Here is a 27,315-nt window from a genome sequence, read left to right on the forward strand (position 1 = left end):
AAGAGCATGAGTGGGGGAGGTGCAGAGACAGAGGGCAACAGAGGATCCAAAGCAGGCTTGATTTGGTCTGACAGCAGAGAGCCTGATGTGGGGCTGGCACTCACAAAAAACTCAGAGCTGGGAGATCATGACCTGAGCTGAAGTCAAACACTTGACCGACTGAGCCACCCAAGTGCCCCAGGAAATTATTGTGTCTTCAGTTCCATGTGGTCAGTCAAAAAGAGTATTTGGCTGAGAACGAGGTTGGTCTGGGTTCTAGGTCTGGTGTTTCCACTACTGGTCTCATAACCCTACGAGTGTCCTTCCTACCTTTTTTTTTTTTTTTTTTTGCAAAAATTAGGAGGTCATGTTAGATGGTCTTTAAAGGACCTCAATATATCACAAATAATTGGTGGCAAATGACGCATACAAAACTTAGGAACTAAAAAGTAATTTTTCGCAGAAGGCATAATGCCAGCATTTGCTTACAGTCATTAGGTTGATTTGTTTAACTGTCTCCCTCGGCTGATATTCTGTACTATGTACAGATTTGGTGAGAGGAAATGGACCAATTACAATGTGGAAGCCAAGTTTTCATAAAGCCGATGACAAAGTAGATCATGGAGTTTCCTATTTAAAGCCATGCAGTATATCCAGAAAGATCATTCTGGGGACTGTTATGTGCCTTCAGTTGTGAGCTGGACTTAATCAGGACATTTAAGTTGAAGTGAGCTGGACTTAATCAGAATATTTAAGTTCAAACTCTGCTTCTGTCCCTTACTAGCTGGGTGACCAGGGGAAATGCCTTAACTGTCTTGATGCTCTATTTCTCAATCTCACAATTGTATGTTATAATGTCAGTTTAGTAGGGATTCTGTCAAAAGAATAAACATGATAACATTCTAAGAATAGCTTTATATATGAAAAAGTGCTGTATACAGCAAAGACTCTACTTTGACGTTCAAAAGGTAAGTCATCTGGAAGTATAGCATTGTCTGTTTTTACCCATTTTAATGAAGGAAGCTGGTAAACAATGGAATAATCAAAGCGCATGGGTATTGAAAAAAAAAAAACTAAGGGAACAAAAGAAATAATTGGTTTCAAAACCTGGACAAGAACCAGAAATGAAAGTTGGAGTTCTGAATGTTGACACGTGGAGCCAGAGATTTGTCAGGAGACCAGGACTTCAGCTGGGTAATTATCTGCTCCCCAGATTCAATACCCTGGGCCTTAATAAATGAAGTTAGGACCTTTAGGAATATGTGAGCATGATAGAATAATTCTCAAATGACACTGTGTGACCTTAAGGCATAAACATCACACTCAAGGATAAAGTTGAATTTGTGTTAAATTAACTCTAGCAAACAGAACTCAGATGATAATGGAAAAGAAAGACTCAACACACATCTAAATAAAGGATACCACTTCCCAAATACCAGGGTCAATAGTTTAGAGGTATTTTCTTGTTTCATGCATTGCCACGGCTCATGTTTAAGAATGCACAATTTTATTTTCTTTTTCTGCTTTCTCATGTCTTACAAAGCCATAGTATCTTGATTAATTTAGTCCTCAGATTCTTGATACCTTGGGAAAATAAATATGCTATCTTTCCTAATGGTAAAATAAACAATTCTTTTTTTTTTAATTTTTTTTTAATGTTTTATTTATTTCTAGGAGAGAGAGAGAGAGACAGCGTGAGCAAGGGAGGATCAGAGAGAGAGAGGGAGTCACAGACTGAAACAGGCTCCAGGCTCTGAGCTGGCAGTCAGCACAGAGCCCGACGCGGGGCTCGAACCCACGAACCGCGAGATCATGACCTAAGCGAAAGTCGGACGCTTAACCGACTAAGCCACCCAGGCGCCCCTAAAATAAACAATTCTATTAGCGCCTCATGGCAGTCCAAATGTCAGTTTGTTCTTTCTCTGGTGCTCCTCTCCAATTCTTATCCTAGGAAATTCTAGCTCACCTCCTCACATACTCCAGTGCCACACCTGCGAAGGCTTGGTCCTTTACCCCAGGCTGTAACCCACTCCCCCCATGTCCCTCACAGCACATCTCTCACTGTTAGCCTTTATTGCATCAGATCATGGTGGTTCGTTACCCCATCTAGACTGTGAGCTACTTAGAAGAGCATGTCTTTTCCATCTTTAGGTTCCAAGATCTCGTATAATACGTGATGTTGGGTATGGGATAAAACTAGAAGAGATATGGGAGGTACTCAGTGCCTGAATTCTTGATCTAGATTTTGACCCACATCTCTTCTCTGAATTGGATGTATGCTTATTTTATTTTTGTTTATTTTTATTTTTTGCAAATATCTTCTCAGTGTCTTTACACAGTGGATGGGTGTTTAGAAGACTGAACCAAGAAACAGAAGACTTGTGACGATTATTCATTTTCTCTCTTTGCTTGCTTCCTATCTTTCCCCACTACTCCATTTTTTCATTTCTCTCATCTTTCTTCTCTTCTTATCTGTAGTAAATAAAAATATTCATAGTCTAAAAAATACAGCAATGAATTATAACCTATTCCTGATTATATGCCGGCATAAATAGGTAATATGTAAAATGGTATAAATGTATGTAGACAACTCTCCCTTACAATACAATTCCAAATAATTTATGTAGATACTTCTGCACAGGTGAGCATGACTCCCTATTCTTTAGGTGTGGGCTCAATATGGTGACTTCCTTTCAAAGAATATGATTTGGAAAGGGAGAATGGAGAGTAAGTTTATACTGGAGAAACCTGACAAATACTACCCCTGCCATGTGATGGAAGTCAACGTCAATTGCAAAGTCAATTGCAAAGTCATGTTGATAGTATGTACCCTTGATATGATGTGATGAGAATAGCACTTTATCTCTGTGCCTTTCTTTTTTTAAAAAAAATTGTTAATGTTTTATTTATTTCTGCGAGAGAGAGACACACAGCATGAGCAGGGGAGGGTCAGAGAGAGAGGGGGATACAGAATCCAAAACAGCCTCCAGGCTCTGAGTTGGCTGTCAGCACAGAGCCTGACGCGGGGCCCGAACCCACAAACCGTGAGATCATGACCTGAGCTGAAGTTGGATGCTCAACCGACTGAGCCCACCCAGGCACCCCTGTGCCTTTCTTTCAAAAAACCCATAACTCCTTGTCTAAACATCAAATTCAGTTCAAAGGACATTCTACAAAATACCTGACAAGGACTCCTCAAACTGTCAAGGTTATCAAAAATAAGGAAAGTCTAAGAAACTCACAGCCAAGAAGGACCTAAAAAAATATGATGGCTGAATGTAGTATGGTATCTTTAATGGAATCCTTGAACAGAAAAAAGGACATTAGGTTAAAAAAAAATAAGGTAGTCCAAATAAGGTATGAGCTTTAGTTAGTAATATGGTATCAATGTTGGTTATTGAGTTATGATGAATGTACTATAGTAATGTTAACAACAAGGGAAATTGAGTGTACACATTCAGTCTTTTTTGTTGTTGTTGTTGTTAAATGTTTTATTTATTTCTGAGAGAGAGAGAGAGACAGCATGAGCAGGGGAGGGTCAGAGAGAGAGGGAGACACAGAATCTGAAACAGGCTCCAGGCTCTGAGCTGGCTGTCAGCACAGAGCCCAATGCAGGGTTCGAACCCACAAACTGTGAGATCATGACCTGAGTCGAAGTCGGACACTTAACCAACTGAGCCACCCAGGCGCCCTCCACATGTTCAGTCTTATCTAAAGCAGATATTCCTTAGTTACTTCCTATTGTGTTACCATGGTTACTGCCTTCATAGCAATGACTGCAGTCTGTCATGACCTTTTTTATTTGTTTACTCTGTCTCTCCCATTAGATTATAGACTTCACGAGGGCAAAGATCTCTGCTCACTCACTGTTGCATTCCCACTACATTGCTGGTTGCCGCACATAGATGTTCAATAAATAGCTATGGAATGAATGGAGGGAGGAATTATTGATAGGTCTTACTAAGACTCGAAGGATCATTGCAACTGAAGCAGAACTAACTCATTACATTACATTATAAATAAATCATACTTCATTACCTCTAAAGAGAGGTAATAGGGAGGGGCGCCTGGGTGGCTTAGTCGGTTAAGCGTCCGACTTTCACTTAGGTCATGATCTCGCGGTTCGTGGGTTCGAGCCCCGCGTCGGGCTCTGTGCTGACTGCCAGCTCGGAGCCTGGAGCCTGTTTCAGAGTCTGTGACTCCCTCTCTCTCTGACTCTCCCCTGCTCACGCTGTCTCTCTCTCTCTCTCTCTCCTAGAAATAAATAAAACATTAAAAAAAAAAAGAGAGAGGTAATAGGGAAAGTACCTTGATATCTAGGCTCCATTTCTCTCTCCCTCTCCCCATTTTCCTTCCTTCCTTCCCTTCCTTCCCTCCTTCCTTCCTTCTTTCCTCCCTCTCTCCCTTCCTTCTTTCCTTTCTTCCTCTCCCTCTTTCTTTCCCTTCCTTCCTCCTTCCCTCCTTCCTTCCCTCTTGCTTCCTTCCTTCCTTGCTTCCTTTCTTTCTTTTCTTCCTTCTTTTCTCCCTTTCTTCCTTCCTCTCTCTCTCTCTTTTCCTTCATTTCTTCTTTCTTTCTTTCTTTCTTCTTTCTTTCTTTCTTTCTTTCTTTCTTTCTTTCTTTCTTTCTTTCTTTCTTTCTTTCTTTCTTTCTTTCTTTCTTTCTTTCTTTCTTATAGAAAGAATAATGTCCCCAAGCATTCTGTGAAGCATAGCCTGTAGTTTCATCTTGGAAAGTGGGTAAGTAAGGGTGCTGACATACATTTGTTCCTGCTGGGAAGTGCCTCACTTCTTTTCATCTCTTAAGTAAGTCAACTGGAAGAAATACAAATGACCACAGACATATACCAAAGGAGACTCAGACTTTCTCTATCAAGAGGTCATCACTGAAGCAGAAGCACCTATCTACTAAGGGTAGAGAACATCTCTGTACACAGCTGGGGGCTCCCCCCTTCTTGGTATCATTGAAAGCAATGATAGGACACAGAGGCTGGGAAACCTGAAAAGTCAGTCACAAAAGAATATTTGAATAATAGGCCGCGTTTGTAGCGTGTGATCCCACATTTCATGAAGTGGTGGAGGACTATGGACAGTGTTAGTTACATGGTCTGTGTTAGTCTTTGGAGTATTTCTGTGCTTTGATTGGTGTGTTCAGTTTCTTCCAATAGGTTATTTACCCTGTAGTTCCCCAGATAATTAAAACAAATGTTTATTTATATATTTTTGAGAGAGGGAGGGAGAGAGAGCAGGGGAGGAACAGAGAGAGAGGGAGACAGAGGATCCGAAGCAGGCTCCGTGCTGTTAGTGTAGAGAGTCTGATTTGGGGCTTGAACTCATGAACCACAGATCATGACCTGAGCTGAAGTCAGACACTTAACTGACTGAGCCACCCAGGCACTCCTCCAGATATTTTTTTTGAGTGCCACCTATTCACTGTGGCAAGTCTTGTGAGTTATTAGAAGACATAGTAGGCATAGTATCTGCCATCAATGAGGTCAGCATCTGACTTGGGAGACAAAATGCAAGGACATGAAATGTGAGTCAGGTCCAATGTGAGACTGCCCTTTGAAAGGGATGTTAACATAGAAGAGGAAGGGACAAGAAAGGTCACAGTGGAGGCAGAGACTGAGCTGGCCCTGAAAGGATGACTGCAAATTAATGATTAATAAACTAATTCAATATTTTTGAGATTTCTAGGCACCAAGGAACAGAGACAGTTTCTTCCTCCAAAGAAGTCACAATGTACTCGAGGGAGAGAAAAACGTGCACTACAGGGTAACAGATGTTGTGATGGAGTTATACACAAGGTACAAAGGGAGCGAGGGGACAGTGTGGTCACTTGTCCCGGTGTGGGGGGGTGGTGGTGGTCAGGAAATCCATTTTAGATGAAGTGTTGCTGAGCAGAACAGCTCAATAAAAAATACAACTCTTTAAAAGATATGTCCAGGGCTTCCCAGGTGGTTCAGTCAGTGAGCATCTGATTTCAGCTCAGGTCATGATCTCATAGTTTGTGGGTTCAAGTCCCCCATTGGGCTCTGTGCTGACAGCTCAGAGCCCGGAGCCGGCTTTGGATTCTGTGTCTTCCTTTTTCTGCCCCTCCCCTGCTCACACTCTGTCTCTCTCTCTCTCAAAAATAAATAAAACATTAAAAATTAAAAAGAATAAATAAAAGATAATGTCCTAGAAAAGAATGGTGGTATATCACATAGGTTTTTTTTTTTAATGCCTATTTATTTATTTTGGGGAGAGAGCATGAGTGGGGGAGGGGCAGAGAGCGAGGGAGAGAGAGAATCCCAGGCAGGCTCCATACTATCAGCACCGAGCCTGATTTGGGACTTGATCTCATAAACTGTGAGATCATGACCTTAGCCGAAATCAAGAGCTGTATGGCTTTACTGAGCCGCCCAGGTGCCCCTGGGTTATGTGGTCTTAATTCATGTCTTGAGGGAGTGCATCTGATTGGTGGAAACTAAATACATCATCCTAAATTGCTAGAGAGTCTGGGAGTTTTTAGTTTTTTAGGTCCTGAAATATGTGAAGACTCACCAGATGGTGGTTGAAACAGATTGTGTGCACACCATGTTGCCAAATTCTCCATGGGTTCCATGACTTTGAATGGCAAGGGCTTAGTACCATACTGTGGTTAGGAGGGCTAACTGAACTGGGCAAATTAAAGATCAGAAAGTTGTCCTACACTAGTCCAACACAAGATTCAAGTTTGTAATTTATAATTAACACACACACAACGTAGCCAGTTATCTGCTGTTCCTACTGCTATCATGCTCATATCTTTTATTTTTTTGTATTTATTTTTATTGTGATATAATTGACATATAATGTCATATTCGTGTCAAGTGTATGACATAATGACTTGATGTTTGTATATCATTGCAAAATGATCCCCACAACAAGTCTAGTTAACATCCATGGTTACAATTTTTTTCTTGGGATGGGACCTTTTGAGATCTCGTCTCTGTATCAAATGTATAACAGTATTGCTAACTATGGTCACCATGTTGCACACTACATCCCCATGGTTTATTTATTTCATAAGTGGAAGTTTGTACCTTGTGACCCCTTTGCCCATGTTGCCCATCCCCCATCCTCTACCTCTGGCAACCACTAATATGTTCTCTGTATCTATGAGTTTAGTCTTTTACTTTTAAAAATCTGGAGCACTTTATGAACTTGCATGCCATCCCTGTGCCGGCTCAATGCTCATCTTATGTATTCCATTTTAGCACACGTGCCGTGAAACGGGCACTCACGTGGCAACGTCTGAGTTTCAAAACCACCTTTGGGAGGGTGTGTTTCCCAAATCCTAAGCACACAGAATCCCAGCATTCAGACTTTCTGTCCTGCTTGGGAGAAGACAAGGGTTAACTGCTGCCTCATTTGGTCATGCCCACATTGTTCATTGTCACTTGCTGATTGAGAAGCAGCCAAAAATCAATTACCATTGAGGTGGGAAAGAAACCTGTCCAACGTGAGTAGAAATGGCCTGAGTATTGATGGACATGAACAGAAAGTGAGAGAATTAAGGACTCAAAGTTAGTGCTTGCAGATATCTTAGATATTAATTAGTTTAATCCTTCATTTTCTAGACACTGAGATACTTGCAGGATGAAAGTGACTTTCCCAGTTTACAGCTCCTAGAAACCATGTCTCTATGTCTCCTGGATCTCAGTTCCATGATGCTCCTTCCAGGGAAGCATGATAGATGCCCTGGTGCCCCGCCCACTCCCTGCTGCCTGGTGTGATACCTCCAGACTTCTCTCATCTTTACATGGCTCCCCAGGTTCCTCAGATGTCCTGCTCTCAGCCCTATCCCCACGTGCTCACCTGATGTTTTTCTAGGGCCTTCTGACTCAACTTTTCATTATCCTTCCTCTGTTCTAAACACTGCAACACTGTAAAAAGATGACAAGAAAAAATGAGGATCTGTTTGGGATTTTCTTCCAGGTGTAATTGCAGAGGATGCCTGTCCATTTGGCTCTTTATTAGAATAAAGAGAATATGCATCAATACCATCCACTCTGCAGCAAAGTGAAAGTTATAAATTCTCAAAATTTTCTATGAATGATGATAGTTTAAAGATATCCTTGCTAAAATTGGGTTAAATATAGCAAAGTATATGATCTTTTTTAAAAAACTCTATTTGTTTATTTTGAGAGAGAGAGAGAGAATCCCAAGCAGGCTCTGCACTGCCAGCACAGAGGCCCATGCGGGGTTTGAACTCCTGAACTGTGAGATCATGACCTGAGCCTAAATCAAGAGTAAGATGCTCAACCAACTGAGCCACACAGGTGCCCCTATGATCTTTAAAAAAATTTTTTTAAATGTTTATTTTCTTTTGAGAGAAACACAGAGACAGAGACAGAGACAGAGACAGAGGCGTGAGCAGGGGAGGGGCAGAGAGGGAGACACAGAATCTGAAGCAGGCTCCAGGCTCTGAGATGTCAGCATAGAGCCCAACACAGAGCTCAAACTCACAGACCGTGAAATCATGACCTGAGCTGAAGTCGGATGCTTAACGGACTGAGACACCCAGGCGGCCCTACGATCTTTTTTTAATAGGCAATAACAATTGCTACTTGCTTCTTTCAGATGGATATTTTATAGTTCTCATTTTTATTTTTTATTATCTGTAAGTCTTAGGGAATATAGGATTTATAGATATAGAATCAAATAAAGCATTCAAAACTTAGTATTAGCAGTAAATGTTTCAAAAAAAGTTTTTAATAAAAATGTACAAGGGTGCCTGGGTAGCTCAATCATCCAACTCTTGATTTCGGCTCAGGTCATGATCTCATGGTTCATGGGGATTGAGTCCTGTGTCAGACTCTGCCCTGACACTGTGGAGCCTGCTTGGGATTCTCTCTCTCCCTCTCTCTTTGCCTCTCCCCTGCTCATGTGTGCTCCCTCCCTCCCTCTCTCTCTCTCTCTCAAAATAAACATTAAAAAAGAATGTACATTTATCAGTAACATTTTAAAAAATCTGAAAACCAGAAAAAAAAAGATCTCCAAAGGAACTCCTGTTCAATTCCACAGATATTTATGGTGTACCATCACTGCGAAGGGAACAGTGAAGGATACAAATGGGTAGAAAAAGGGCAGAACACAATCCCTTTGTATAAAGAACATACAATTTTTATGGGCAGCAAGCATCCTTCCTAGATGTAATTTATCTCTTGATAGTAAGTCAGCTGAGTCTAATAAATGATACCCACTGTGCTAGATGCTGGAAATTCAAGATTACATTCATATTCTCCATTCCCAGGACACTCACAACTATTGATGTCTTTTCCCATTCAGATGAAGCTACAGAAATAAAAAAGTTATAAATTACCAGTGGATTTCAGAACAATAAGATAGCCATCTCATTGTGAATCTTTAGTAAAATTCTGGAAATGCATGATTGAACAGGTAATCTGTAGGCATTTTAAAAAGCCTGGTGATACTAAGAGCCCATATGAAGTGACCCAAGGTAAATCATTCCAGATGCACTTCATTTTTAACATAAGTCTTCTGAATGGTTAGATTTATACCAATGCTGTAGTGTATTTTGATTGTATGTAAATATTTGGTAGGCTTCCCATGATATCTTTCATGGAGACATGATTTATTATAGATTTGATGGTGGACTGGTTTTTTTTTTCAAGAATTTTAAAAAATGTTTCTTATTTATTTTGAGAGAGGGAGAAAGAGTATGAGTGGGGAAGGGGAGAGAGAGAGAGAGAGAGAGAGAGAGAGAGAGAGAGAGAATCCCAAGCAGGCTCTGCACTGTCATCAGAGCCTGATGCAGGGCTTGATCTCAATCCGTGAGATCATGACCTGAGCTGAGATCAAGAGTTGGACACTTAACTAACTGAGCCACACAGGACCCCTAAATTGGTTATTTTTTTTGTTGAAATATATCATTTCAAACTCAATGACTTAAAATATCGATCATCTTATTTGCCCATGTTTCTGTGGGTCAGCATTTTAGGCTAGTTCAGCTGGGGTTGGTCGAGGGAACCTCCTAGATGGCTTACTCTGGGTGTCATCCTTGCCCTGACTTCTTCATGTGTCATGTTCAGGGCAGGAAGGGAAGACAGACACCAAAGGGCAAGTGTAAGCCTCTGTTTGCAACACATTTGTGAACGTCCCATTGGCTAAAGCAAATTACATAGCCATGGAGGCACACGGGCCACCCAGAGGCATGGATACAGGGAGGGGAGATCCACTAGGAGCATCATAATTGTGACAGCGTGTCACCGATTGTATTAACTGGGCATATTTCTATCCAGTTGGACAACAATTTCCAAAGAGGAGGACTACTATAGGTATTCATTTATCGTGTTCTATTCTAGATATTGGTTAATGATTTGGACAAAGGAAATGAAATATGATTGTAATTTTGACCATGACAGAAAACTATGAATAATATAGGGGCGTCTGGGTGGCTTAGTCGGTTAAGCGTCCGACTTTCGCTTAGGTCATGATCTCGCGGTTCGTGGGTTCGAGCCCTGCGTCGGGCTCTGTGCTGACTGCCAGTTCAGACAGACCCTGGAGCCTGTTTCAGTCTGTGACTCCCTCTCTCTCTGACCCTCCCCTGCTCACGCTGTCTCTCTCCCCCTCTCCTAGAAATAAATAAAACATTAAACAAAATTTTTAAAAACTATGAATAATATAAATCCTAAGATGACTTTGGCAGTTTGAATCACCTGGACTAAACTAATAAAAAATCCAATATATTAATGTTAAATGAAAAGTCCTACATATCTGTTAGTAAAATAAATTGTGATCAGGCAGCATTGAAAGTCATATCAAACAATGTGGAGATTTTATTTAATACCAAATTTATGAGACATTACAGTGATCAAGAGAGATTGATAGAAACACAGTTCACAGGTTATGAAAAGTAACAGTTCCCCAGAACAAAATATTCCCAGTGGATTGTGTATATTTCTGGGTGAAAATTTGTAGAAGGATATGGAACAAGGGAAAATCTAGAAGGTAACTGGTGTGGGAACATACAAATATGATCTCCTAGAGGGAAAACTGATGGAGTATTTGCTCTACAGAGAAGAGAACTAAAGACTTAAAAGAAGACTCAGAATCATCCTAAAACTTGGAAGAACTGTCAGGGAGAAGAAAGCTCTAGGAGGTAAAAACAGGATCAGTGGAAGAAGTTGTAGATGGACTTCAGCTCAAACACATGTGCGGTAGTTTAACAAACGAGTTGTCCAACAAGGACTGTGGTGTCTTACAAGTTAATGATCTCCCTCTTTGGAAGCTCAAGCAGAGTCTGGAACACTGAGATGCTGTAGAAGGGATTCTGGAAGAGTCAGAGACTCAATGAGGCTCACTTTCTCCCTTTCCCATATTTTTATTTATTAAATTTATTACATTAAATAGCATTTTCCTTCATTACTATCCTTTTTATTGCTGAGGTGCTCTTTAAAAGTTAATGAAAGTCATGAGTTTTCATTTTGGTTAACAAAACAAAACCATGTTAAAAAAAAAAAGTCTCGGGGTACCTGGGTGGCTCAGTCAATTAACCGTCTGACTTCGGCTCAAGTCATGATCTCACAGCTTGTGAGTGCAAGTGCTGGGTGGGGCTCTGTGCTAACAGCTCAGAGCCCAGAGCCTGCTTCTGATTCTGTATCTCCCTCTCTCTCTGCCCCTCCCCAGCTCATGCTCTGTCTCTCTCTCTCTTTCAAAAATAAATAAACATTAAACAAAATTTTAGGGGAAAAAACTCTCCCTTTCTTTGGCCAACTGCAAAACCTTCTCTTCTCTTCTCCTTTCTTTTCTTTTCTTTTCTCTTCTTTTCTTTTTTTTCTTTTCTTTTCTTTTCTTTTCCTTTGGCACTCATGGCCCATTTGGCCAATATTGTTGTGTGAAGATAGCTTAGTCTTTAGATTTCTATTAACAAAAAAAATTTATTTTTTAATTTTTAAATGCTTTATTTATTAATTAATTAATTTATTTGTCTGAGAAAGAACGACAGCGTGAGCAGGGGAGGGTCAGAGAGAGAGAGAGAGACACAGAATCAGAAGCAGGCTCCAGGCTCTGAGCTAGCTGTTGGCACAGAGCCCGACACGGGGCTCCAACCCACGAACCACGAGATCATGACCTGAGCCAAAGTCGGATGCTTAACTGACTAAGCCACCCAGGTGCTCCTTTTTTTAATTTTTGAGAGAGAGAGAGAGAGAGGAAGCAGGGGAGAAGAAGCAGAGGGAGAAAGAGAGAGAATGTAAAGCAGGCTCTATGCTCAGCATGGAGCCCAATGCAAGGGCTCAGTCCCATGACCCTGAGACCATGACGTGAGCCAAAGTCAAGAGTCAGAGGCTCAACCAACTGAGCCACTCAGCCAGGAGGCCTGTCTTTAGATTTTTAAAATACCTGTGTCTTCATCTTTTGTTAGCCATTTTGGTTTCCTTTTCTAAAAAATGAAGACATTGGTACTTACTATGGGCTAAGTGAGATAACCCATATAAAGTGCCAGGTATATAAAGTCCAATAGGTGTTGATGTGCTTCCATCCATGCCCAGGACATCATGATGCCCTCTGCGACACAGCGTTGTTTCAGTCACCCGGTAGTATTCATTTCCTCTGGTGACTCTAGAATAGTGGGCCATATCTCAGTTTGCTGAGGACATTCCTGGCTCACGCATGCTGTCCTGGCATAATTACTCATAGCCTCCCGTTTCACCCTCACGTGTCCAATTTTGACAAGTCATGGGATCATCCTACCTAGAACTTCCTCAGCGCCTTCCTTAGGGCCTCTTTCAGTTCTTTGTTCCGCATACTGTAGATCAAAGGGTTTAAAATGGGAGTGATGAAGGTGTAGACCACAGACACCACCCGGCCCATCTCAGGAGAGTAGCTGGAGCTGGGAGACAAGTATATAAAGCTGCTGCAGCCATACTGCAGGAGGACAACTAAGATGTGCGAGGAGCAGGTGGAGAAGGCTCGGTGGCGCCCTTCTGCTGACCGGATCCGCAAAACGGCTGCCACGATGAAGACGTAGGAGATGGAGATTAATGAGAGCGGGATGCTTAGGACGAGGAAGCTGATGATGTACAGGGCAGTCTCGTGAATGTGTGTGTCCGCACAGGCCAGGCGCATGATGGCAGGCATGTCGCAGTAGAAGTGGTAGATCTCATTGTTGTTGCAGAATGGGAGGTGGAAGATTAAAATAGTCAGTGGCAGCGACAGCAGAAACCCCAGCACCAGGCACCCTCCCATCAGCTCCACACACAAGGGCCAGCTCATGATGCGGGTGTATCGAAGAGGGTAACAGATGGCTACGAACCGGTCATAGGCCATGACAGCAAGCAGAACACAATCAGCGCCACCCAGGAAGACAAAGAAGAACATTTGGGTCCCACAGCCAGGGATGGAAATAGGAGTCCTGCCCATTGAAAGGAGGTTTGCCAAGGCCAGTGGGGCAATGGCGGATGTGTAGAAGATTTCCAGAACTGCCAGGTTAGCCAGGAAAAAGTACATGGGGACGTGGAGGGAGTGGTTGATCTGGACAATGATTGCAATTGTGGTGTTTCCGCTGAGGCTAGTCAGGTACATCATCAGGAAGGCCACAAAAATCCCTACCTGTACCTTAGGGTCAGCTGAGAATGGACGAAAGAAGAACTGGATCTTTGCAGTTTTATTTATCTCTTCCATGGGTAGTGTATTGGATCTAGAAGAAGGAAAGATGGGACATGCGTCTCTATTAAACTTCCCATTTAATATTATGTGGTCACATTCCTCTGTTCAATGTTATGGCACTTTCTGAGGTACCTCAGCGGTTATGTGCACACTTTCAGTTTAGAGCCGATCATGGAATATTATAATGTACACATATGCTGTCCCTCCCATTTCCTCCTCTACCCTGAAGAGAAGGATGGAGAAATCTTCAGTGGTGGGGATTTTGATGCTCTTTGCTTTGATTCTGGTGCCTAGCACCGTGCCCAATAGAGAAAGCTTTCCAAGAAGTACTTGCTGAATGAATGAATGAATAAAGTCAGTTTAAAGTTCAAAGTTACAAAATGGATAAAATAGGGTATTAATTCATCATGGGAAACTTGAAACAAACAAGCTTTAGGAAAGTTTAAGTAGATGTAGGTTATAATTTAAAGAGAATTGTGGTCCTGGTACCCTGTGATATTACAGCACACACTGTGATTTAGCTCGACACCTAGAAACGTTGATCCATCCTGCTTTGTCTCCTTTATCCAATTTGTTCCTAAATGCTGACAGTTTGTTCTTCACAAATTTCTCATATCTATTGCTTTGGTCCTTTTCCACTGCCCCAGTCATTTCTATCCATTGTTATCTTACATTTAGGTTCTTGTGATAGCCTCTTATCTAATCTCCCATTTTCCTTCCTCTTCCCGTTATCATCCATCCTGTTCTCCATTATCACATTATCCACCTACTTAATCATTTCCAGTGCCTTCCTACTGCTTAAATGACCTTCCTGCCCTTCTGCTTATTATTCTAGTTTCTTTTGGACTTGACTGTTTTAGGTTAATCCCACTACAGCCCCAATTTTCCCTTCATGTACTACATAGTCTACTCATTGGCCTTTTCTCCATCGTTCTTCTTTGTGCTTCACATACTTCTGTTCTCCTTCCAGTTAGAAATCTCATCTTCTCTCTTTGCCTAATCCAAATCCTACCCAACTTTCAAATTCTAGGTTATATTCTTCTTTTATGATGTCTTCCTGGGCCACTCCAGTTAAAAATATCCCTTTTTCCTTTCTCTGAAATTCTATATTGCTCAGAGTATTATGACTTTAATGCTGGTACACTGTCTTTTACTATATCTTCATATCCTATCCTAAATTATACTCTATGTTCCCTGAGGACAGAAGATGCGTCTTATGACAAATTATCATTTATTCCATATTAAGTGGTAGGCATGGTGGAAAATGATTTGAGTGCATTAGTTCACTTAGTCCACAAAGCCACTTTAGGAAGCCTGTACTATTATCGTCCCATTTTACAGATGAAGACAGAGGCTTAAAGAGGTTAAGAAATGTTTTGAAGCCACGCAGATAGAAAGTGGAGAGCAAGGATTTGAATACAGTCTATTTGACCACAAAGCTCTCATGCTTAATCTTGGTTCATACCATACTGCCTCCCTCTATACTACCTTATATTTCCTAAATGACTTTGTTACTGGATTATATTTTCATTCATAAGTAGAATTCTAGATGGTCTATGGTAAAAAGACCACCGAAGTTCTGAGACCAAAAATGTTATAGTATTTTCAGATGTAAGAGGCATAATTACAATCTAGACTGTTGTTTTATCTAGTAAATGCTGCCCGTAACAATGCAACAGAAAGAATCTCCTTTCTTTGTCTTATAAGGAGCAGGGAGAAAGGATTTGGTTAAAAACTATGATGTTGGGGTGAAGATGGAGGAGAGTGGTTTAATTCATCTTTCATGAGAGACAGCATGGAAACAATGAGGTCTTCTGTAACCCAGGCCCCGGGGTCTTGAGTGATGCCCAAGGGGTCTTCATAGGAGCCTGCAGTTTTCGTATCCTGTCTCCTGGTGGCTAAGAGTCTAGTCCCAAAACCAAGTAGCTTTGAATTGAACCAAACCTGTGCAGGTGAATACAAATGAATAACTCAATTCATAAGAAGGACACTAGCAGCGAAAATTCCAAATGGTGCCTTCTGTTCATTTTTTTTCTCAGTTACCTCCTCCTTGGGTACAGGAAGTCCACCCTACTTCTTGGGCATAAATCCACCTCATCTCCTCAAAGCTCTTGTGTTTAAATGCAATGTATAGTCTGCATTGGCTTCGTTTCAGTACAAGGTCTAGAAAAGGGAACCGGAAATCAAACGGAGAAATACTATGAAATCCAGGGTTTTGAATAAGAAACCAAGTGTCACATTACCCAGTTGACTATCTAACTATTCTCTTCATTTCTTTATGCAAATTTTCCCACCCATGGTAGTCTCTTCATTGTGACAAGATAAAGATGTTACTCAGTTTCTATCTGGAAGCTATATCAACTATAGGTTATATGAAGTGCTTTTGTTATTGCGAAGAAGAACCCAAGTAGAACCCATGTTTCAAAAGATGGTCTTGGACTTTCAGATATTCCTTCTATATGATGCCAAAATATTGAATCAAATGTTGGGCATTGTGCAAATAAATAACTGAAAGCTTTATTCACCAATCTTTATATAAATCCTGAGGGATAGTAGTGGTTATTTGGCTCTATGTATGCTCCCAAAATCATATTCAGGGTGCCTGGGTGGCTCAGTCAGTTTAGCATTCAACTCTTGATTTCAGCCCAGGTCACAATCTCACAGTTTGTGGGTTTGAGCCCCGTGTCAGTTTCCATGCTAGCAGCATGGAGCCTGCTTGGGATTCTCTTCCCACCCTCCCCCCCACTCTCTGCCCCTCCACTACTCATGCTTTTTCTCTCTCAAAAACAAATAAACAAACTTAAAAAAAAAAAGAATGTATAATCTAGAATCTATTGGGTACAGATCTGTGTCCAGGACAAAAATGAAGTCCCAGAATCAAGATGATGCAGCTTTCTTAAAAGGTCAGTTTTATTTTTTTTATTATTATTATTTTTTTATAGGCAAAGTTTTCTTTTTTCTTCTTCTTTTTTTTAATGTTTTATTCGTTTCTAGGAGAGAGAGAGAGACAGCATGAGCAGGGGAAGGTCAGAGAGAGAGGGAGTCACAGACTCTGAAACAGGCTCCAGGCTCTGAGCTGGCAGTCAGCACAGAGCCCGACGCGGGGCTCGAACCCACGAACCGCGAGATCATGACCTAAGCGAAAGTCGGACGCTTAACCGACTAAGCCACCCAGGAGCCCCTTAAAAGGTCAGTTTTAACTTGAAAATTTTTGCAAAATTATTTCATATAAAAAAAGTGGAGATAGTATCCATGGAAAGAAGATCTGCATGATTTTTGGAGATAAAAACGTAAGATTTCCAAGAGATTTCTTGCTGTGACTACTTGCCAAGTTGTTAGGAATATAAATTGTCTCTCATGCTAATTAATTAGTCCTTAAATAGGAACACTTTAGATGCACTGGTTTAGACCATAGGTTGACTATTACCCAATGAAAAATAATTTCCCAAACTTCCCAAATATAGCATCTTGATTTGGTAAGTCTCCTCCCTTACTATTCGAAAGAAAACAACCTAAGGTATAGTCAACATTTTTTAAGATAAGTGTGGCTCAGAGAAAACACTCAGGGGATAGCTAGTCTTTGGAAAGATGGTTTATTATCTCCTGAGACTGTTTACCATCAGACAATGAAAAATATGGCTCCACGAGTTCTTTGTCCTTCATGTAATTCCTATCCAGGTTGACTAGTGGCCACAGAAGGTCACAGATCCCACAGAATCAGAGCTCTGTCAGGTTATCTGGTCTATCTCTTCCAAAGAGATTGCCTGAATTGCCCAAGCAATTTTTAATTCATCATTTAAATATACAAAGTGCTGCAAGGGATGCAAGATGATTAAGATGTCATCAATTCTGTGCAGTCACAGGGACAAGGCCATTGGCCAGATTTTCCCTTATTCTTGTTCTGTTTAAAACACTTTTTCATCCTCCCTTGTCAGTTTCTCTCAATTAAAATTGTAGGCAGCATTTAAAATAATGACTGAAAAGGTAGTTAAAAGGTGGTCTTTTCACTAAGTCAGTAAACTGCCTCTTTGGTTAGACAACCAGATCTTAGGAAAATGCATATATAAAACAAGCACATAATTTGGGGGAGATGATACTTTCAAGAAAGATGGTACAGAGTAGGCTATGTTGGAGTTCAGTGGTGTGCATTCAAATTCCAGCTTTCTACTTAGTAGTTTCATGATCTTCCTAAGTCACTTGCTCTCTCTAAGACCCCATGTGCTCTGAATAACACCCCACTTCTTTACAAGATTGCTGTGAGGTGAAAATGGAACAATGTCCATAAAAGAAACTCCTGGAATGCGTGGCACTATATAAAGTATACTGGTTCATGGATTCCTTCCATTATTTATCTTGAGACTGAGAAAGATTTAAATTGCTGAGTGGGTAGAATGCCTGCTCTATCTAATAGACTTTGGGAAGGATTTATGTACCTCTGTCTGGTTCCATTTCTAGTTTCCTATGTCACTTTATATTGCAGAATTTCTCTTTGAATAGAATGAGGAGTGACCACTGTCTCAGAAATTAGTTGTTACAGTTAAAAGATAGCTTATATGAAATGTCTTGACTTTAGGTTTATCTGGCTTATTTGACCTACATGGCATATCTGTTAGCACAAAGTTGGACTCACCTGCAGAGGAAGATAAACGCTTAACTTGGAAGTTTTGATTATAGGATGAACAGAGAAGGAAGTACAATGTTATAATCACCATTCCCAGGACAAAAATCCTGTTTGGAGCATAGTGTTAGTGGTTTCTGGATATACTCATACCAGCTGTAAGATTTTCGTACTGATTCAAAGAAAATCTCCTGTCAAATGTACCAAACAAAAGACATAATTGTCTATAAAAGACATTCTTGAATAACATTTTCTATATGTCTGAATATATGTGTATTTCATATGTGAACTTATGAATTCATAAGTATTCAAAAAATGAAATTCAGATTTCATATCCATCTATATATCTGAAGAGATTAGATGTCTGAAGAGGCTCTACTCTCTGGAAGAGTCTTCTGTGAGAATTTTCTGGCAGCAGCATCTGGAAAGAAGGAATGCCACGGTGGTATTGCTTTGCTGCTAATATGTTGAATCATACAGAACTTGTTTCTGAAAGCCAATAATGGTAGCATCTAGGCAATTTCACATGGTTCAACATAGTACTTTTACAAGCATATTTTGTATATGTCAAAGGAGATATTCAGGCATTTAACAAAAAGTTATTCTCCTACTGCATACCAGAGGGTAACATTTATTGGGCACTGGTACACTGTGCTAATTATTTTTCAGGGATAATTTCACTTAAGTGGTCCTTCAGTGAATATTCAACAGGTGCCTTTATTGTACATATTTTTTCAGATGGAGAAATTCAGGCTTCTGGGTTTGATGAACTAGCTCAGCTATTAAATGGCAAAGTATCAATTAATTCCTAGGTCAGTCTGGAAGCAAGTCTAAGCTTCTACCATTCAAATAAACTGTACAGGGGTGCCTGGGTGGCTCGGTAGGTTAAGCGACCAACTCTTGATTTTGGCTTAGGTCATGATCTCATGGTGCCTGAGATCAAGCTCTGCATTGGGCTTTGTGCTAACAGGGCAGAACCTGCTTGGTATTCTCTCTCTCTCTCTCTCTCTCTGCCCCTCCCTATACTCTCTTTTTCTCTCAATAAATAAACAAATAACCTTTAAAAATGAGAAAGAAAATGAAACTGTACATCACTGAGTGCTGTACTATGTGTAAGGCTGAAGGTTAGGTGTCTTAGATAAGAGACAACATTTTTAATTTTTAAAAGTCTATTTATTTAAAGAGAGAGTGAGAGAGCACACTCACAAGTGCAGGGGTTGGGGGGAGAGAAAGAGGGAGAGAGAGAATCCCAAGCAGGCTCCATGTTAACAGCATGGAGCCCAATGCAGGGTTTGAGCTCATGACAGTGAGATCACAACCTGAGCCAAAATCAAGAGTCGGATGCTTAACCGACTGAGCCACCCAGCTGCCCCTGAAATGTTTCAATTCTAATTGTCCCTTATCAACAAAACTATTTCACTGGAAAGGGATGTGCCACATGCCTTCCTCAGTTCATTACAAAGTCAATGCTTAGCCCCCTGATTTGTGATCTGAAGAGATTAGATGTAGCTTGGATCCTCCTTTTCTTCCTTCTCACCAGCTACCCATTTAATCAACAATATTAATTTTAATAAATCCTTTAAAGAACATTTGTTAAGGCTCTACTCTAAGGAAGGCATAGCTCAGGTGTCTGGGAAAAGAAGGAAAAGTGTAGGGAATGCGAAAGGTCAGTGTTCAAAGAGATCAAAATTGAATGAGAGCAGTAAAAATAGTAAAAGTCAAATTCATTTAAGTATTCCCATAAAAGGATAACATGCCGGGGCACACAGGCATATCTCTGTGCAATAAGGTCTTTTGAAAAATGCATGTAATTAGAATTACTTTTTAAAGCCTAAGGGGATTCTCAGTGTGAAGGATCCTTCCTGTAATTCCTTTTATAATAGAAATGGATGTTTCCTAATTTTTCAGCTTCTGTAAATTTGAAGTTTGGGGTGATGGATTTTTTTAAACTAGAGGAAGCCTTAAAAGTACTGACATCTGTATGTTTCAGTGCTAATTAGTGTTGGGCTTTTTTTTAAAATAAAAAATTTTTAACATTTATTTATTTTTGAGAGACAGAGAGACAAAGCATGAGCAGGGGAGGGCAGAGAGAGAGGGAGACACAGAATCTGAAGCAGGCTCCAGGCTCCGAGCTATCAGCCCAGAGCCTGACACCAGGCTGGAACTCATGAACTGCGACATCATAACCTGAGTCGAATGCTTAACTGACTGAGCCACCCAAGTGCCCCTAACTAGTGTTGAACTCTTAATCTGATCTAGAGTATGATCCCTTGACCTTTTTGGACAGAACATCCTTCTTGCCATTCATCTATCTGGAGAGTATGGATTGTGTGATATGTATTCTTGAGTTCCCCTGAAAGTGTCTTGTGTGAAACATTGGCTCTTCTTAGGAACTGGACTTTGGCTTTTTCTGTGAAAAGCTCTATCCTTAGTTTCTCTTTCCTGGCCAGTGTCCACCACAAGGCTTGGCTTGTTACAAGCTAGGGATTTTCCTAATCTTCTCAAATGTGGTGTCTGGGAGGAAATTCTTACCTTATGCTGAACTCATGTGGACTTCAAACTACTGCAGATTTACTTGGATCCTTTGCTAAACACTGAAAACCCCAGGAATCTGCCCCTAGGTCCTTCTGTCTTCAGAGGATCCCTGGGCAGATACGCTGATCACTTCTAGATTCATATATCTCACTGATTCAGGGCAGTAGGTTAAAACACTTCTCAAACTCAACCTGATTCCTATCTGATCAACTCTTAGACTGAAGGTTCCATCCTGCCTTTTTCTTCTTTGTATAAAGTGATGTCTGGGCTTTACTTACTCATCTCTGTAGCCTAAAACTTACCGTTGGCATTCCCCTGACATTCAGACTTGAAATTATCATCCAACAAGGGCATTCCTAAATTATCTGGCTAAAGTGACATTCTTGGTCCCCTGAGATGATTGAGGTCTGCCTGGGAAGTAGAAAGCAACAAGATTAAATACAGTGTTCCTTAAGAATTAAAATTGCATCAGGATTATTCCACTGGTACATCTTCCCTGAGGATCATCTTTTAGTAACTTGTTGATAAGTTCGATGATGAAGTTGGTTGGGGGGAAGAAAAATTATTATTTTCACTTGACTTACCTTGAAATCATGTTTTTATAAAGATCATTTCTACATGCACCATTATTCTTTTGTTTCTTTTCTTGTTTTTAGGGGCAGAGGGCATATTTTGCAATACCCTCTGCTCTCTTTGTTTCTGGAAAAGTAAATCCTCCTAATTTTACTTTATAGCTCTGATTTAAAGAAAATAAACACCTTTTTTTGCTTTTTTAATGCTTATTTTTTATTTTTGTGAGAGAGAGAGTGTGAGCAAGGGTGGGGGAGAGAGGGAGGGGAACAGAGGATCCAAAGGAGGCTCTGTGCTTACAGCAGCGAGCCTGATGCAGAACTCGAACCCACTAACCACCGTGAGATGGTGACCTGAGCTGGAAGTTGGACGCTTAACCAACTGAGGACCCAGGCACCCCTTTATATCTCTGATTTTACTTCTTAGTCTGCTTTGCTGGCTTCTTCTCTTTCCCTAACTGGGTCTTGGGTGGTTCTTGGTCCTAGGTCCTCTTTACTTTTTACTTTTTTTTCCCCCAAATTATTCAGTTTTGTTGTTTGGTTTTAAATACAAACAATAGGCTAATAACTCTCAAATGTGTTATTTCCAGCCAACCTCACCCCTGAACTCCAGACTTGTATATTCACTGTCTATTTGACATCTCTATTGCATCACTGATGAGTATCTCCTGTTTCACTTTTCTAAAATCAGAGCCTCCACTCACCATCTACTTGGGTGTTCTATGTTGAACCATTCAAATCCTGACCTTAATCTCTCAGTAATATGTGTTGAGATTAATGAATAATGGTGTTTCATTCAATATCATCCAAAGACATGGTTTTCTTTCAATGTCCCCTGGAGAAATGAGGGACCATCTAGAGCTTTTTTCTAAAAAGGTCATTTATGACATTGTGGAATGAGAAGGGATTTTAGAGGACATTTAATGGTTCCATCTCTGATCCCCATACCTCAAAGAGCCTTCAAGATTATTAATGGAGGCGTGCCTGGGTGGCTCAGTTGGTTAAGCGTCCAACTTCAGCTCAGGTCACAATCTCACAGTCCGTGGGTTTGAGCCCCGCATCAAGCTCCGTGCGGACAGCTTGGAGACTGGAGCCTGTTTCATATTCTGTGTCTCCCTCTTTCTCTGTCCCTCTCTCACTCACACTCTGTCTCTCTCAAAAATAAACAAACAGTAAAGAAATTTATTAATGGAGTTTCCAAGGTAATTTTAATATTTCAAAAGTCCTAACATGTCATACATTTTCCTGGAATAATTTTATATTGTTATTATTTATTACTTGTGTTTTTATTTAAAAGATAGAATTAAGTAGGTAGTAATTTTTAAAACATGGAGTTTGGAGGCAATGCATATAAGAATGGTTCAAAGAGTAGGTCTGAATTCAGACAGACTTGGATTCAAACCTTGGCTCAGCCAAGGGCTGGATGTGTGCCTTTGGGTAAGTGAGTTAACTTTCTAAGCCTTACTTACCTTCTCTGCAAAATGGGAATGATAGTACTGCTCCTCGCTCATAGCATAGTTGTGGAGATGGAATGAGATAATGCATGTGCAGTGTTTATCATGTTTCCTAACCCTTTCTTAGCTTTAAAATTATGACGGTGGGGGGCGCGTGGGTGGCTTAGTCGGTTAAGCGTCCGACTTTCGCTTAGGTCATGATCTTGCGGTTTGTGGGTTCGAGCCCCGCGTTGGGCTCTGTGCTGACTGCCAGCTCAGAGCCTGGAGCCTGTTTCAGTCTGTGACTCCCTCTCTCTCTGACCCTCCCCTGCTCACACTGTCTCTCTCTCTCTCCTAGAAATAAATAAAACATTAAAAAAAAATAAAATTATGACGGTGGGGTCATGAGAACATAGTAGAAGAGAGGAGAGGAGGCAGGGAGATGGTCAGAGGCTGGATCTACCATGGAGTGACTGGTGGCCCCCGAATCAAACTCACCCAGCTCCTTACTTCCACACCTCCACTTTCTCCCCTCAAAGCTCAACTATATGGAGGTCTGTATAGATGTGGGGAAAAATATGTGGTTCTCATCTCCAACAGACTACTTTATCTGACTGGCTTTGTAGAGAATAAGTAGCTTGGATTCCTCCTGCCTTCCGCATTTCCACGGGTTGTCAAAGTAGAAATCCAAAGGAAATTTGACCTGTAAGAGATATTAATAGAGCTGACAGTTATTGGATACTTGCTATGGGCAGATTTTCTGCTAAGCATGTCATGTGCATTACCCATGATTACCTCCATTTCACAGATGATGAAAGTGGAACTTCCAGAGTAAATAATTTGACCAAAATTAGGTATCTTAATAGAGCAGATGCTAGGAATAGAGCCCAACTTGAAGGGATTCGAAGCTACACCCTACACCATGTGTTTACCATAAATACACTGGTATTCAAAGTATACGGGGATCAACAGAATCAGCATCAGCTGGGAGCTTGATCCAAGTGCAGACCCTCAGGTCCCACCCCAGACCTCTAACCATATGGAAGTTTCAAATTAAAATTTCTTACACTTTCTAGGGGTAAAATCATATCATCTGAGGCCAATTATTTTATTTTCTTATCTTACTGCATTATTTAGAAGCTTCAAAGTGTTGATTAACCGTGTGATAGTGAGAGTCCTATCTAGCACCTGATAGCTTACGAACACAGTTTACTTAATACACCATTTAGAATGATGCCAGTCGTGAGATTTCAGTACAGTTTTTCATATGAAGTGTCACTTCATATGAAGTGTCAGACTCTGCAGCAGGAGTCAGCCAGCAAGTGTTTTCTGTGAAGTCCCAGGGAGTATCTGTGCCTTGGGTCATGCAGCCTTTGTCATAACTGCTCACCTTCGCTGAGGCCACACGAAAGCAGTCAGAGACAACAGGAAGCTGAATAAGCATGTAAAGACATCATTTGCAAAAACAAGCAGCCCACAGACGTGACTTGTAGACCCCACTTTGACGATTCCTGCTTAGGGACAGCATGGTCTTGAATTTTGAGTCATCGCTCGCTGGTTACATGAGCTTGGGGAAGTTACCCAACATCTTGGTCCTCAGTTTCCTTATCTGAGAAATGAGGATAATAACAGCACCTCCTTCATAACGTAATGGTGCACAGTGATACCTGTGATGTACGTAGAAGAGTTGCTTACATCAGAAATAGCATTCGAGGATGTAAGCACGGGTGCAGAAATCTTCCCTGATTTATCCGCCATGGTACTCCCAGTTTCTGGCACACAATAAGTGCTCAGTAAATATTTACAGAATAGGGAAAAGTTAACTATAATATATTTAAACAGTTTATTTCTAGTTCTATTTTCTTCAGAGCTTTTATAAAGAATCTCTGCTGAGGGGCGCCTGGATGGCTCAGTCAATTAAATGTCCAACTCTTGATGTCGGCTCAGGTCACGCTCTCACGGTTCATGAGATTGAGCCCTATGTCAGGCTCCACACTGACAGCACAGAGCCTGCTTGGGATTCTCTCTCCCTCTCTCTCTAGCACCTCCCCAACTCACGTGCTTTCTTTCCCTCCCTGCTTGTGTTCTCTCTCTTTCTCAAAATAAATAAATAAACTTAAAAAATAACACTTTGTGTGTGATTTAAAAAATTTGGGGGGCACCTCGGTGGCTCGGTGGGTTAAGCATCCAACTTTGGCCCAGGTCATGATCTCACGGTTTGTGCGTTCAAGCCCCAAATGGATCTCTGTGCTGACGGCTCAGAGCCTGGAGCCTGCTTCTGATTCTGTGTCTCCCTCTCTCTCTGCCCCTCCCCTGCTCACACTCTGTATCTCTCTCTCTCTCTCAAAAATAAATAATCCTTAAAAATTTTTTAAAAATTTTAAATGAAGTAAAGTTGTCTTATATTAGTTTCAGGTATGCCACATAGTAAGTCAGCAATTATATACATTATGAAATACTCACTGTGTGAAGTATAGTTACCGTCCGTCACCATAAAAAGTTATCACAATCTTATGGACTATAGGCCTCATGTTGTACTTTATATCCCTATGACTTACTTACTTTATAACTGGAGGTTTGTACTTCAAATCCCCTTTATCTATTTAGTGTACAATATATGATCATTAACTATAGGCATGATGTTGTACAGAAGAGTTCTAGAATGTAGTGATCTTGCACCTGCCCTTTTTGTTTACACTTGCAGACCATCATTCATGTCGCTTCCCCAGAGAGGTCTTCCTCGATTCCTTTAGCTGAAGTTGCCCACCCACACCCCACCCCTCTGCTTTATCTTCCACATGCACTTATCATTACCTAAAAGTATATAATTAACTTTTTTCTCATTTCTTGTCTGTTCTTTCTCACAAAGATGTAAACTTCGTCAGGTCAAGGATGCTTCCCCTCGCATTCACAGCTCTATCTCCACTTTGCACATCAGTGTCAGGGACCAGAGTAGGTAGGTGCTCAATAAATGTCAGATAAATGGACTCAGTGAGGGTTCTTGCGAAGGGGAGACAGGACATGGTTAACATCAGGCTCTGGCATCCCTCAGGGGAACTTTCAGGAGATTCTGGCAGCTTGGCCTCCCTGGCGCCCAAATGATATGGAATGTTTCCAAGCTCTGAAGGAAATAAATGCTTAAAGATCCCTCTTGCTAACTTACCCTTCCAGTGATTTTCAACCTGAGGTAGGTTTTGGCTTTTGTTTAGAAAAAGCCTCTCTTATGATGGGTTCCTTCCTTTTTATTTAAAAAATACTGTTTAAAAAATTTAGGTGATTAGATAAATGTACAAAAAATTTGCAAAAAACCATGCAAACACACTCATTTAGGTTAACAGCACATATTTATAACTGTCTATGGTCTGTTTTTTTTTTAATGTTTATTTATTTTTGAGAGAGGCAGAGCTCGAGCAAGGAAGGGGCAGAGAGAGCAGGAGGCACAAGATCCGAAGCAGGCTCCAGGTTCCAAGCTGTTGACACAAAGCCCGATGTGGGGTTTGAACTCACGAGACATGAGATCATGACCTGAGCTGAAGTAGGATGCTTAATGGACTGAGCCACCCAGGTGCCCCAGCTGTCTATGGTCTCTAATGGCTTTGGTCCAGTTATAAAGTTTCACAGTGTTGTGATTGTGGTGGATAGGGTACTTAGCCTTCTTTGTTTATATTTAAACTGACAGCCCTCTATTTTACACTTCCCATTTTTTAACACTGTCTTCTCTATTCTTAGCAAAGGCCTTCTAATTCACAGAATTCACACCCCTGAACGTTTTACTTCTTTATGGGTTGTGTGATTTGCTTCTTTTTTATTTTATTTTATTTCTTTAAAGTTTATTTATTTTTGAGAAAGAGAGACACAGTATGAGTAGTGGAGGGGCAGAGAGAGAGAGGGAGATGCAGAATCTGCAGCAGGCTCCAGACTCTGAGCCGTCAGCACAGAGCCCAACACAGGGCTCGAACTTATGAGCCGTGAAATCATGACCTGAGCCAAAGTCGGACAGATGCTTAACCAACAGAGCCACCCAGGCACCTCTGCTTTTTTCTTTTAGATACAGAAACAATACTGCTACAAATAGCTTTATATGAATGCTTTTTTATTCCTTTGACTTGCTTCTTTAGAATTAGTTCCCAGCAGTGGGTATATTTAAGTACCTGAGGTTTTTTTCTTAAGATTCCCAACTAGTAGATGGTGCACTGTCTCCTGCAGATGGAATACAGTGAATCATTATTCTCCCACAAGTCCATATATATATTCATGATGCAAAGGTGACAAATGTGGGGAGATGCTCATGACATGTCACATGGAGCAGTGGGTAAGCGTATGCAATCTTCAGCCTTTTGGCCAGGGTTGAAATCTGCACTTTGATTTCCTCATCTGTAAAATAAGGTCAATAACAGCACCTACCTCAGAAAGAATAGTGCCTACCTCATAAGTTTTAAATGAGAAGTAAATGAGTTAATTGTCATAAAGTACTTAGAATAGTAACCGACACCCAACAAATGTTAATTATTATTTGTAACGCAAGAGC

General features: G+C 40.9%; 1 protein-coding gene and 1 pseudogene across 1 annotated transcript; both read right to left on the reverse strand.

Annotated features, from left to right (window-relative positions):
- Positions 1-7,140: 7,140 nt before the first annotated feature.
- LOC144218932 (U6 spliceosomal RNA) lies at positions 7,141-7,240 on the reverse strand (annotated as a pseudogene).
- A 5,477-nt stretch (positions 7,241-12,717) lies between these two features.
- LOC144218921 (olfactory receptor 10V1) lies at positions 12,718-13,705 on the reverse strand. The gene has a single exon (XM_077748924.1). It carries the CDS (start codon positions 13,645-13,647, stop codon positions 12,718-12,720), a length of 930 nt encoding a protein of 309 aa, XP_077605050.1. The 5' UTR covers positions 13,648-13,705.
- Positions 13,706-27,315: the final 13,610 nt, after the last annotated feature.

Source organism: Crocuta crocuta, unplaced genomic scaffold, assembly GCF_008692635.1.
Source record: "Crocuta crocuta isolate KB4526 unplaced genomic scaffold, BGI_CrCroc_1.0 scaffold323, whole genome shotgun sequence".
Taxonomy (NCBI): domain Eukaryota; kingdom Metazoa; phylum Chordata; class Mammalia; order Carnivora; family Hyaenidae; genus Crocuta; species Crocuta crocuta.